At 37.7% G+C, this 14,229-nt stretch overlaps 1 protein-coding gene across 1 annotated transcript in view; it reads left to right on the plus strand.

Moving 5' to 3' along the window:
- mettl24 (methyltransferase like 24) overlaps positions 1-14,229 on the plus strand; it is a 57,731-nt gene that overhangs the window by 22,192 nt on the left and 21,310 nt on the right. Inside the window, exons 2-3 of the mRNA XM_038304192.1 lie at positions 6,815-6,913; positions 11,394-11,527. Coding sequence (XP_038160120.1) covers positions 6,815-6,913; positions 11,394-11,527 — 233 coding nt within the window. The remainder of the gene's footprint in view (positions 1-6,814; positions 6,914-11,393; positions 11,528-14,229) is intronic.

The raw sequence follows: 14,229 nt of genomic DNA on the forward strand, positions 1-14,229 counted from the left end.
ATAGAAAAGAGATGCACAGGCAGAACTGTTTCCACCTGTTACTCTTGTTTAAATATGACTTAGCCTTAATGCTGCCAAATCGCTAGCGTGTAAATGAAGTCACGGGAGTACCAGTTTAAATCTTCCATGGGCCATGGATTTAAGAGTATTTGATTGTTTTGTGTCAAATAACATCAACTGTTGCAGACTAGTACTGTTTAGCAGTTGAATATTGCTTTAATTGTACAAATTAATAAACTATGTGAATAAAGTTTTTCAGAATCCGATTTTAGCTTTTAGAATTAAAAAAGAAGCCATGCTGTGTAAAAAGAAGATTTTCCAATTTGCTTGCCCCTCTTGAACGGATGCTTTCCTGTGTGTCTAGTATGAGTCAGGCAGGTTCCCTCTCTTTAGACAGACTTTGATTGGCCCAAGAGCTGCTCTTTTGATGATTAGGTTGCAGACTGCTGTTCTAACTGCACAGCTTGGCCATGTTTTACCAAAGCATCTGGACAGTGATGGAAGCAGATATTTGCCAAAAACTAGCAGGAGTCTGGGACTGCACTGTTTTTGGCCCTGTACCACTGGACAGAACAGACCTGGCAGAACTGATTTTATTCTTCCAAACCTGGCAAACACAACTCACCTGTGGCCTGGTCCATCACATAATCATAACAAATTGTTTACTCAATCATTAATCACAGTTCGCCCAAAGTTCCAAATCCCACATTAGAGTGACATAATGACTTTGTTTTTATTAGTTAAAATCCGTATTCAACTACAGCATTCTCGCTATTCACAACATTTATGTATTCATCTGTGTCTTATCTATTTTTAACCCCACCTCCCACCTCTTTCTCTCCTTTTTTAGCTGCCTCTTCTGTTGAGGCAAACAGTTCTCTCTTGTTTTACCCGGCCATCTCATGTTCACTCATCCGTCCCTCTCTCTCTGGAGTATTATTCATGCTTGGCCTAGCTGCTCACACCTTTTGCACACCAAGCCTCTGAGGCACACATCCAAAAACAGCTTCATTCAAACATGCAATCCTTGCTGAAAGGCAAATTCCATATTTGTTTTATATTTCAGAAGATAATAGATGAAGTAGCCCACTGTACAAGGTTAGAGATTATGCAGATTATGCAATCAAACATATGGTTTAATAAAAATAATCTACATGAATAACTAGGTATTGGCAGGAAAATTTTACAGTTATATAGATAAATACAAGATTTTATTTTTATCAACTTCCAAAACCCTAGAATATTTTTTTTGTTGTGAGATTCCCCCCCCCCCAAAATGTATAAAACCAGATCCAGAGAAGGTGTAACTCAGCTACAATAAAAATAAGTATTTTGAGCTTAGGATAAGAGAAGGCAGATGAAAAATGTTTTAGAAATCTAACAGAAAGACACGTCTTGTAATTATTTTCTGTTCCAATTTCTGCTCTACAAACTGAATTTACCATGTCTGGTTGAAAATCAGTTGCAAAAGTCCCTGTACAGCCAAAGCTAAAATGGAACCATTTAGACTGTAGCATATTTATCCAGTTTGTTGCAAAGCTTTCAGCCAATGTTTATAGACCATCCAATCTGAGAGAGATACTTTAAAAAGAAAAATGAGCAAATATTTTGGAAACATTCAGAGCTATGGCCATTGTAACTGAATAAAAGAGGCTTATGTGCCAACTGACTCAAAGGGAATGAATACGACTGCATTCCATACCACACAGCTAATAAAATGAAACATCCAGTTTACCTCAGCTTTACCATTAAGCTCTATTTCCTGTTAGTCAGGAAAAAGATAAAGAGAGAGCAATAATTTCTTATGCAAGGCACCTTGCAAAGTCTCAGTACTATAGTTAGTGCTTACACTAATGAACATAATCTAATAGAAACGGCTCATATTTCTGTTTTTGGTTCTCTTACTCACCTCGATCCACCAGCTCAATTTCTTACCAGCCCCTCAAATGATATTTTAGATGTTTCAGTTCTTCTCAATGTCTTCTTAATGCATTAACTTTAACATGTCTTCCTTCAGTTCATAAAAGTTTAATTTAAAGCACAATCAGCTCACTACCAAGATGCCTAGTAGCCTTCTTATTTTTTTTTACCAATATTTATGCAAACTTACATTGATGCATGGTATTGTATTTTAGGTGTCCTTTAGATATTTAATTTACGTTCGAAGTGCAAATGGTTTTTTGCACCTTAGTTGATCGATAACAACTTTTAAGTAGATAACTCTGCTCGCAGCTCCCATCCTGCAGGTGCTGATAACTTGTTGTGTGAATGAACAAAGGGTCATAAGGTCAATCCTATCACAGCTTTATGATGATTTTGCCTTCAGTGGAAGCTCATAAGCAATCCAATACATGTCTGGACAAAATGTTAGCAAATATGCAGTAAGATGTAGTTATCAAGTTATCTAAATACAGGATTAGATTTTCCACTTATAACATGACATGAGGGGAATGATATTTAAAGTCTATGCAGAACACTTTTTAGTATAATTACTTGAATGTAAAACCTATTTTGAGTAATTGTTTTTAAGATAAAAAAAATAATTAGATAGCCAAGAGTAAAGACTGAGAAAACTCAGAGGAAAATCTTTTTTGTCATTTTTGCTGCTAGTACTTGCTGAAATATGTCTTACCCCATATTACACCCTCCCAGAGAGTCCTTTGTCCCAGAAACTAGCTCTCTGATCAGTAGCTGAGGCCCAACCTTGTCCTCTGGTGATGTATCAAACTTGACAGCCATGCAGCTAAGGGAGGACTCGGATGAAAAGGGCAGCTCAGAATTGGAGAGCCCTGAGAGTTTTCTTAGGTTCCTAAAGCAGACAGGTGGATGTTAGTTGTCTACCTATGCATGAACTCCCCCTCTGTACAACTGTTCTCTCAGCCTCGTTTTAATACGCTGTTTGGAGTCAGTGGTTCATATTTCCTGTTTTTGGCAGGGTCTATTTGTCAGAGTTTCAGCCATGCCAGGCCTATATTTTGCAGAGAATAAAACAAAAAAGTAGCAGGCATTCAGTGTCAGTGAAAAGAAATGATAACTAAAACAGTTTCATCAATCAGTATTTTTGGTCAAACCGATTTGGCTGCTTTGATAAAACAGAATCCCCGAATCCTGTTCATTATCCTCACAGTTTTTGTTTTCTTTTTAACAAACCCAACAGGTGGTTAAACAAATATAGATTCTAGTCAAATTTGTTCCCTAATTTCAGTTAAGAGGGCACACACGTTTGCATTATTACTGTTGGCTATGTGTGCAGAAGGTGTAGAGCTGAAAATACCTGATAGGGAAAAAAACAACATCCCACTAAATTTGAAATAACGTCTTAGAAATAATAGGTAATCAGGGATTTAATACACAAGAACCACAGTTTTTAACCAGGGGGAGCATTTTAAGCTTATCATTGATCATTTTCTTTTTTTTTTGTCCTAAAGGATATTAGGACACATGACTAAATGGTAAGATTTCCAAGTAGAATAAACCATCAATAATTCTGTGGAAACTAAATTGAAATTTTTTCTTTAAGCTTCAGGTGTACGTGATGAAAATCTCATGGTGAAATTCTAGAAGAGGTAAGCCATAATATGTTGAAAAATTTGATGCTCCTGAATTTTGAAGTGAGATTTATATATATATATAGAGACATCAGAACTTCAAATCAGCAATTCCAAAAAAAAAGAAACAGTGCTAAAGTGACAGACACCAACAGGATTGTGGGCTATCCAAACAAGTTCATTATTAAAACAGGTCACAAAATGTGAAAAACTCAGTAAAACCCTAAAAATGTAATCATGGGACCCAAGTTTTATAAAAAGCGCTTTTTAAGCTCCTTACTTGGCACTAAATAAGTGCTGGCCATATGTTATTTCATTGAAAAGTCAGATCGGAGGTCTTTGTGTAATCTAAGAATAAAATAAATAAGCACCACACGAGTTATATCTCAAGAAATCTTTTGTAATGATTTTTGCTGCTGATGGCTGGCTTGGTTGCTCATTTCATTCACCTGTCCAGCTCTGCCCTGTTTCTCATCACTGCTCAGCTGATCCACTTGCTCCTGCTCCTATTTAAACTTCTTGGTCCCAGCCATCAGTGTCGGATTTTTCTTGAACCTTTGGAGTAGAGAGTTTTCAAGCATTACTAAATGTGTACTTTTTGCCTGATCCCGACCTGTTTCTGTATTTGGACTTTTGAGCTTGCCTCCCCCTGTCTGATCTGTTTGTCTGGTTTGTCTTTGGATTCCTGTTGGATTCTTCTGTAGACTGACCCTAGATCTGCCTCTTGGCTTTGCCCTGTGGATTATCCTTCATCTCCTTGGGGATAATCTCCTGTCTGTCCTGCAGCCTTCGAGGCTTCCCCATCAAGAATTCTCTGGCAGCATCCTTTGCATCTTGTCAGTCGGCTGGAATCATCCTCGTTCTATGGGCACAGACTGAACTGTCAAACCCAGTTAGTGACTCACGCGTTCTGATTTCATCCTGCATCAGATTATCGTGGTCACTTACCTGCGTTCTCTCTTATAGATTTTCCTTTCTTAGACGACCTAATAATAATAATTGAATAATAATTTAACTTTATTGATCTCACATTGGAGAAATTTATCTCTGCCTTTAACCCATCCCCTTGGGGAGCAGTGTGCTGCCATTGTGCGGCGCCCGGGGAGCAGTGTGGGGTTAAGCGTCTTGCTCAGGAACCCAGAGTGGCAGGCTGTGGGGATCAAACTGGGTACTTGCTACTGTCGCAGAGCACAAACACACTGCTCTAACCACCAGCCCACAATCCCCCAAGCGGACCTTGCTGCTGCTTCTGCATACCCGCTTGTCTAAATAGTTATTACATTGTCTGTCTTGCCTTAATTCTGGGTCCTTCTTTCTATGCCTCGACATCTATAAAAGATATCTGCATTTTCTTTTCAATTAAATATCTTTCATATAATATTTCTTTCCTCAACAATTTCTTTTTTCTTATATTTGTTCAGTTAATGATAATCCCCTTTTCTATAGAAGCTAAAAAAGGAAAGAAGTTAAAATTTGTTGTGAGAAGGCACAAAGGTAAAGATTGAAATGCAGGGAAGAGATGAGTTGACAAGTGGTAAACCTTCAGATATGTAACAGTCTGGAAAACAGCTTAAGTCCAAATGCCAAAAAAACTGAAAGGCTGCTTGGGTTCTGTAGTCATTAATTCTGTAGCAGCTGGATCTGTGTGATGGCAGATTCCAGATCAGCACCACTGGAGGAAGAAATGACATATATGGTGCTGTCAGATAATGTATCTGCAAAGAGCACTGAGTTTCAATGTACTCTAGGTAACTATAGATCAAAGAGTCATGCCACTTTTTTTACTGTGAACCCTCAGAAACATTAAAGTCAATCCCCAACAGACAGTTATTCACCTTACATGGCAAAAGCCTACATAGGATGTTGACCATAACGGAAAAACTAAATATATCATCAGCGACATCCCAAGGATAATCATTTCAAGGTGTATATAATGCTTGAAAACAGGCTGCAGTAGCTAAACATCACGGTTGAAGAAAGGGGGAAGGCTGCAAACAGAAAATGGAGTAATAATTTATACCACTGCTGCTAATGCACATTTGGCCATGAAAATGATTGTGCAAGCATCTAATACATCATCACAACTCGCTCCTTCTCTGTTCGCCGCTACACAGCCTCTGCTTTAATCATAAACAGACACATTCCAGTAGAAGTGAAGCAGGCCGTGAAGAGGATCACTGCCAGTTTTCTGAAATGTGATAACTGCAGCATCGAGCAGCAACAACACTTTCCTGAAAGGATTTTTCCAAGGCCATCTAGTGAACTATGTGTATGATTTTTATCCAACTTCCAAACATTCTTAACATATTGCAATCATGCAAGACCTGCTCAAGGCTGCACAAGACTTGAAAATGGGATAGAGAATCACTATTAAGTAGGACAATAACTCTAAATATACTAGCAGAGCTACAGTGGAATGGCTTAGATCAAAGCATGTTGCGTGTAAGAAATCCCTGTCACCTAAAACTAAATTAGAAGAAAAGGACGTTCACCTGCAAATTTGACAGACACATATTTTAGGAAGAATAAGAAAAAACATTTCAGTGTGTAAATGTAATGCAAGGCTTGAAAGTGATGCCCCAAAGGAATTAACAAGGCTCCTTAATGTAGGTCCTTGAGGTCCATTATAATGCATCTTTTAGATGTTTCTCTGCATCCGTAACTGAATCAAATGGCTGAATTATGTCCTCAGTATGCAATCAAGTTCTCCAGTCCTGATAATAATGTATAAACGAGCCCCAGGTATGTTAAAGCAGAGTCCTATCTGATAGGTGGACTACGCCGGTCCTCAAGGACTAGAATTTAACCCTGTTCTAGAAGGTATCCACATTGGATTAGCGACTAAAAATCCTCTCACACTTTTGAGACCAGAACAATATAATTTTCCTTTCGCTTCTAAATGTGCACTACTTTGATGGGTTTTTTTTTTTTTTTTTTTCAAAAATTCCCCCAAAAATACTTTGAAGTCTGTGGATAGAATCTGACAAAATGGGAAAAAGTGAAAGGACTCAAAACACCAAAAAATGTCAAGCAAGCCTTTTGGAACAAAAGGTACAGATTTGTCACTTAAGTAGTTCTGCGTCCTTACAGAGCACACTGTGACCCATTTCTAACAGTACATTCACACAAGTGGGTTATGGTACCTGAAAGAGTCAAGCCTTACTTGCAGTAAAGTTCTTGAGAGTGGCCCACTTTCAGGTTATGTAATTTTTGTTTGCTGCACCCCTCCTTCCTCTTTCCCACATCATGTTTGTGTTTAACTTCAGGCTTTGCGTTGGCATATAAATCCACAGCCCTGGGCCAGTGAGAATCACTCTCTGGAGGATGAAGCTAAAAGGTTCCTCAGCTATATCACAACCCCACAGGTGAGTCACTGTTAACAGAATTACTGCTGCCTAAAATAATTTTCTCTTGGATAAAGCTGTTTTAATTTTGTTTTATACATCTTAGACCCCCCAGTAATTGTGAAAAATGACAGCTAGAGGAAGCTCTGTAAGCAGGAAATGAAGACCTTACTATTAAAATACCATAAGATCATCTGTAAAGTAAATGTTCAAGACACAATAAATGTGGCAGTTCTCATATTTGAGCTTATAAAAAATAAAAGGCATCATTGATAGGCCTAAAGGTTCCTACTTGTCTAACTTTATACTCTAAATCTTTTACCTCTAAACAGAGGTGTGAAAAGTATTTTGGTTTATTGTTCAAGTTGAAGTATAAAAACAGTGTTTAAAAAACACTTTTGTGGAAGTTAGAGTATCAACTTAAGCTTTTTACTCCATTAAAAGTACAAACGTACCATTTTCAAAACTACTTAAAGTATAAAAGTAAAAATAATGTAGGAAAAAATGTTAAGGACGGATGCTTTAAACTTTATACTGAATAATGCACTACCCTATTAATGGATCATTTTTCTATAATTCTGGATGATAACTTCCTTATACTTATTTTTCTTATGCTGGTGAAAATTCTCAGTCATCCAGGGTACAGTCATTCCAAAAAAGTAAAAAAAAAAAAAAAAAACACTGGACTTAGACTGGACTTCCAAGTTTGAAGACGTTTCACTTCCCATCCAGGAAGCTTTTTCAATTCTTAGTTTTATAACTAATGGCAACACTGTCAAATTTAACTTTGCATCATCATGAAAGAAGATTTATTTTGGTAATAAGACGGTAACTTGTCCAAGAAGTTCCCATGAGGTTTCTGTTAAAGCCCCTGCCACACCTTGATGATTTTTTTGTATAAGTTATAAGAAAGCTGAAGCACTTTAAAGTACACTGACATACGTTGGCACACGAGGAAATACAGCAAGCACATATGCCCCAACGTATGCCAGGGTTTGCCATACGTGGGGAATAAGTTACAGGTAAGTTATCTGATTGTTAACATACGTTAAGTGTAAGTTACTCATAAGTCTAGAGTGTAGCTTAATCCAAAACCTATAAGTAACTTGTGCATAACTTATCAAGAACTTATTTCCAATGCATATTAACATATTTGACGCGTTCCAGACAACTGCTGAACGTATTTCTAACTTACAGCTACTGTTTAATGGCATATTGGCAGCGTTCTGGTATAATAGGTGGTTCACAGGAGGTAATGGTCAGTACTCCTCCAGACTTTATCCTCATAATAGAGTGGGCGAGAAGGTGAGTGTGATGAATCCTCCCTGCATTCACAGCCACGACCAATAAACTTCCTAGCAGGCCAGCAATATCATCAGAAGATCATCAGGATACATCAGGGTGTTGACAGTTCTATTACCAAACTGACAACCAGTCCTAAATGTATTCAACATCTTAGATAAGTTGTACATTTACATATCAAAATGACCGGGAGACCAAATGCTACCTTGTCGCACACCGAAACCATTTTATATACATAAACTGGTGAGAATACCAATCCAAGACGATTAACGTTTTCAGAAATCCGCCGTCATCGAATTTATAAAAACATTTATCAGGATTCATTAGGTCAAATGCTTCTGAGGCATCAATTAAACGCTAAAAAAACTGGGCCAAATTGGGCCAAACTGGTGATCAGATGTTGGAACAAACTTCTCACCTCCATTTAAATTTAGCTTGATCCACAAGAGTCTCATAGAGTTTTCACGTCTGTAACAAAGAGTGCGATCGCAAGACAGAAGTGCTTTCTTCCTAAAAAATGCCTCCAGACCTGACTAAAACTTTGTGAAACAATATGTTATAGTCTGAAGGAACCAGTATTGGACTTTAGGCCATCATTTTAGAAAGTAAGTTTGACACAAAAACAGTACGAAACATCCCCAGCCTCATGTATACAATATTATTTCTGAAGGACAACCAGGTAATATAATTAACATCAGGGCAAGGCTGTATCTTTCTAACCAAAATTGGGTGACTCTTAGATCTCTACTATATTCAGCTCATCTATTTATCTTGCTCAACCAGGCTCTGTAATTCATATTGATTACAAAGTAGATGGATCTCACAGTACCTCAATTCAGAGCGAATCAATGAAATGCTGTAGTTTGATTTTCCATCTATATCATTATTAATTACAGTAAATCCACAGATTTGTTCTGCATCATAAAGAAATTCTTGGGGCCTGTAGGAGTCTTGAGAAAAAAAAAATATATATATATTACTGCTGCTTAAAATTACAAAGAGAGTTGGGTTTTTATCACAGAAAAATTATGTTTAGCATTGTTTGTCTTAAATAAATTTGATTTTGCATAAATCAACATTTTATCAATATTCTCTAATAACACGACTGGACATGAGCCCCTATCCATTGTCCAAATAAGTAAGCATTATCACTTTATATCTTAAACAGAATACAGATTCAGCTTGTGTGTGTGTGTGTAGATCCTTTGTTTATTTCTGTGAGGGGAAAGCAAGAGACAGCGACCAGAACAGAGAAGAAGATAGTGTATTTGTGAAGGAAGCTGTGAAAGGGAGCCGTCCATCAGTGATGGTGACAGGCGGGGGCAGGAGCAGTCTATGCATGAATCCTCTGCATCCTCAGCTGTAATGCTGACTGACATAGTGTCTAGTAGAGCTGCTACTCAGAGAGATGGCCTGTGACACAACTGTCCAATCAAAAGCACCTGGCAGCTTCTTGGCATGCATTCACAGGGAAACATGCAGAGGAGAAAACATATATGACACATACTGTAGGAATACTTCCTGTTACATTTGCAGAAAAGAGCGTAACTTAATTAAAGGAATATCATAAGCTTAAAAAAACATTTGTTTCTGTGTAACAATGCTTGTAAGTCAACTTCCTAGTCCATGTTGCAGCTCATCATGTGTTGATGACTGCCTTCAGCTAGGGGCACATAATCATTATCAGAAATTACAGTGCATTTAGAGTCAAAAATTAAATCAAGTAGCATCTGAGGCCATAGTTATTTCTGTTTTACAGTACCACAAAAACACCCTGAGGACAGAGATGAAAGCGAACCTGTATTAGCTGGTGCCTCTGTGCTTGACCTGTCAGTGAACAGGCTGCAGCAAGCTGCTCTTTCAAAGCTGTAAAAATGGAAATTCTTGCAGAGAAGGCAAACATTCATAATGTGATTACAAATGCCAGTTTTTAGCCAACAATGGGTGCAATTTTATAAGCGACTAGAAGAGATTGCAAATGATTTATTTTGGAATGACTAATCACACCCACATTCTCAGTTTTTTTTTTTTTCTCCCTGTATGTCAGCACTGATTGTTCACTTTAAGCTAATTAAACACTGCAGAGTCTGGAGAAACACACACATATTTTTGTGCATGTTGTTGTGTTTGCACTTAAGGAACGGAAGGCAAAGAGTTTGATTTTTGCTCTGCATCATCATGTCTGAGCCAACCAGTTACTGCTTGTGCAAACTTAAGCTAACAAAGCACAAATTGGCCTCTGAATGCGTAGGAAGCAGGTTCTTGTGCTAGAGATGACCAATTTCCAAAATAGCCAAACTTGAAATGGTGTTTTCTGTTTTACGTTTTTTTACACACCTTTCAAATTACTTCTACTCAATAAATTAGATTATTGAGAACTTTCTTGCGTGATAGGAAACTTCCTGGTTTCTTAAAGGCGCTATTCATTATATGGAAAAAACAAAAACAAAAAAACATAAAATATCCACTTATTTTTATTACTCAGAAAGGAACTTTCTCTATCAACGTACTTGTTTTTCAGCTTTTTTTTTCATGTCACACTAAGAAATATCAGCAAATGTTTGAGCTCCAAATCTTTTCTACTTAATACTTAATTAAGTTGTACTTAATATGAAGCATTACAAATAGAGCTTGAAAATGTCACTTGGTTTTGATCAATCTCTGCTGCAGTTGACAGTCATCTGTAAATATAAAGGCTTATGTGACACCATTAATACTGAGGGGTATCCGTAAATTGTGAATTATAAGGACACAATTCAATTCAATTCTCCAATCCAAAGGGAAATTAAATTAAATGTAACTTCATTTTTTTTTTTATCAAGAGACACAAATTAACCAGTTAAACTTGAACTATGTTCAATATAAATGCAAAAACAGACACGTAACTCCTGTTACATTTAAGAGTACTATTTGTGTCACATCCCCAAGCGTAGCTCATGCATCTTCAACCTGTGCTCTAGAGTGTTAAGTCAAAAATGATCTTTCTCTATTTGCTAACATATGTTTTATTTCACAAAAACTGAGACAGCCAATCGTACTTTCTGACCAAACATTTCCAGTCCAGGGGTCTCTTTTGTTTTGCTAAAACAGCTTTTATGATGCTTCTGCTTTTGAAATATGGACTCTCTACAATTATTTTATTGTTACAAATAATAAGTGCTCTGACATGAACTTATTGTGTGTTTCTGTGTTTATCCAGGTAACCTGTGCTCCATTAGTTGATAATTATGCTGCTACAGAACCATCGGTTGGCAACTGGGCGGTTTGCCTGGATCCAGAGTTCAATCTGGCCCATAGGATGAAGAGCAAGCACTGTAGGGTTTACTCTTTTGGGTAGGTAAAGGAAAGCAGAAATTTACATTTGTTTGTTTATAGATCAGTATAAGTAGGCTATTTTAAACATAAAATAAATAATCTCTCAATATGCCTTGGAATATAATCTGTACCTATTGAAAATGTATATACGATATAATACATTTTATCTAACAATGACTTTCTAGACATTCAAGGTCACTTTACAGACAACAAAAATACAGGGAACAGAAAAGTATAAACAAACAGTTATGGAGAGGGACAAGAAGAGGTTATTTACAAACAAGCAAACTAGAACAGGTGGGTTTTGAGTCTGGTTTTGAATGGGGGGGGAGTCAATTATGCATAGGTCAGGTGGGGGTGAGTTCCAGAGTTGGGGAGACAAGTGGTAACAAGTCGAGCTTAGGGGTACAGTAAGGTAGATCGAGTAGGAGGATCAGAGGGCGCCGGAGGAGGTTGCTTTTTGAAGGTGAGGTGGTTAATGTTGCATAGGTGGAAGTATGCAGACTGCCTAATGTTATTTATTTGTGATTGAAAGGATAGGGGGGAGTCGAGGATGACACCCAGACTCTTGACCTGAGGGAAGGGGAAGACCAAGGAGTTATCAATGGGTAGAGTGAAAGTATTGATTTTGGAATGGGTGGATTTGGTGGCAATGAGGATGAGTTTGGTTGTATCACTGTTTAGTTTAAGGAAGTTTAAAATGAACCGGTGGGTCAACAGTGGATGAAGAGTGATGAAGAGGGGGGGGGCAAGAACTGAGCCGTTAGGGACACCAGTAGTGACAGGGAAAGTGTGGGATCTGAAAGATTTGAGTTTAAGAAACTGAATATGGTCGGAGAGATATGAGCGGAACCAGTAAGTATGGGTGTGAGAGATGCCAAGAGAGGATAATCAAGTGAGGAGAATGGAGTGAGAATTGTTACCAAAGGCCACATAAAGATTGAGGAGGATGAACATAGAGAGGAGTCCAGAATCAGTATATATGAGGAGATAACTTGTGATTTTTATTAGGACAGTTTCACTGCTGTAGGAGGGGTGAATACCAGACTGGAAAGGCTTGTAAAGACTGTTGAGGGCAAGATAGCCATGTAGTTGATCAGAAACAATTTTTTAGAGTATTTTGCAAATAGAGGGAAGCTTTGAGATGGGGCTGCTCAGTGGCGCAGTGGGTAGCACTGCTGCCTTGCAGCAAGAAGGTTTAAGGTTCAATTCCCAGACCAGGGTCTTTCTGTGTTTGCATGTGCATGTGTCTCTCTGGGTACTCTGGCTTCCTCCTACAGTCCAAAAGCATGACTGTTAATGGGTTAATTGGCTTCTCTAAATTCTCCTCAGATGTGAGTGTGTGTGAATGGTCAATCAAATAAAAAAATCACCAACAAACCAAGGCAGGTCATCCTCTTGAACTAACAGGTCAAGCAAGTAAAACATGGTTTAGAAAAACAGCAAGGTTCTAATGCTAACTCTAAAGGGTCTATAGAGATCCATAGCTAAGGTGGAATTATCTGTTAACAAGGCAACTCTTAATTGAGTGCTCCGCATATAGAGGGGCAAAAAAGTATATAGTCAGAAAGTGATTGTCTAAGTTTTACTTAAAAAGATGCAAGAGGTCTGTAATGTTCATCATGGGTACATTTTAACTATGTAACAAAATGAGAAAAAATCTGGGACAAGATTTATACTTATGGTCAGATGAAAGCAAGCTTTAACATTATTGCAATTATGCATATATATTGTTTTTCATTCCAGCATTGTGCACTAAATTGTGTGTTTCACAAAAAATCCCAATGAAACATTGAATATTTTGGATGCAAAGTGAAAAAATAGCAAAAAACCTACAGGGTATAGTAATACCTTTGCAAGGTAGTCTATATAGTCTTATAAAAATATGAATAAGGGAATGTGGGTTGGGAGTAGTAGCTTGCCCAAACATTCGGACATTTAAACTGAATAACAAAATTATAAGATACTCTTTGGCTCACTTTCTCTTGGATTTAATGAAAAACGAACTTCCTCACTTTGCATGCAGTCCATTTAAGAGCATTTGGAATTAATTCAATACACTCCAGGTCACCCCTCAATTCTGATGATATGTGATAAAATGCGATGGGGAAATACACTTCCTTGAAAAAACTGACTCTGCAGTGTTTTCTTATATGCATCCTACACACTGACAGAGTGCTTGGTAATATTCTTGACATTACAAGGCATGCTGAACATTCTGACTCTAGGACCAGTTTCCCCACTGCATTTACATTCAAACTAGTGCACAGCTGCATGTAGAACTGAATTATAAAGAATGCAAAACACAGCTGTCTCTGTGTACAGCCTTGAAGTCACCACAATTCTGAGCATTTATTTACTGGTGGTGCATGTTTGTTTTCAGCTGATGCACCTCTTTGCTGTCTGTTTAATGAGCTGTGGGCAGCTGTATCTGGGCAAGATGCACAGCTGCTCCCTCACTGGTTGCCTCTTTGGTGCTTGTATGTGGATAGGAAAGGTTTCAGGATGTTTTCCCACATAAAAGATCACCTTTGCTTCCCCGGCCTACCTGTTTACATTTAAAATTCAATTATCATCTAACTTCCCTACACCTTCCTTTACAATGTGGTGTTAAGTGATTGAGAATAAAAGAAAATAGAACAGTTTACTGTGCAGCAACTATGACTTTGACTGGTATCACAGGAGCATCAGAACTTTAAAGAAATTATTACATGTGATAT

This window comes from Cyprinodon tularosa, unplaced genomic scaffold (genome assembly GCF_016077235.1).
Source record: "Cyprinodon tularosa strain WSP-4 unplaced genomic scaffold, ASM1607723v1 ctg528, whole genome shotgun sequence".
Classification (NCBI taxonomy): Eukaryota; Metazoa; Chordata; class Actinopteri; order Cyprinodontiformes; family Cyprinodontidae; genus Cyprinodon; species Cyprinodon tularosa.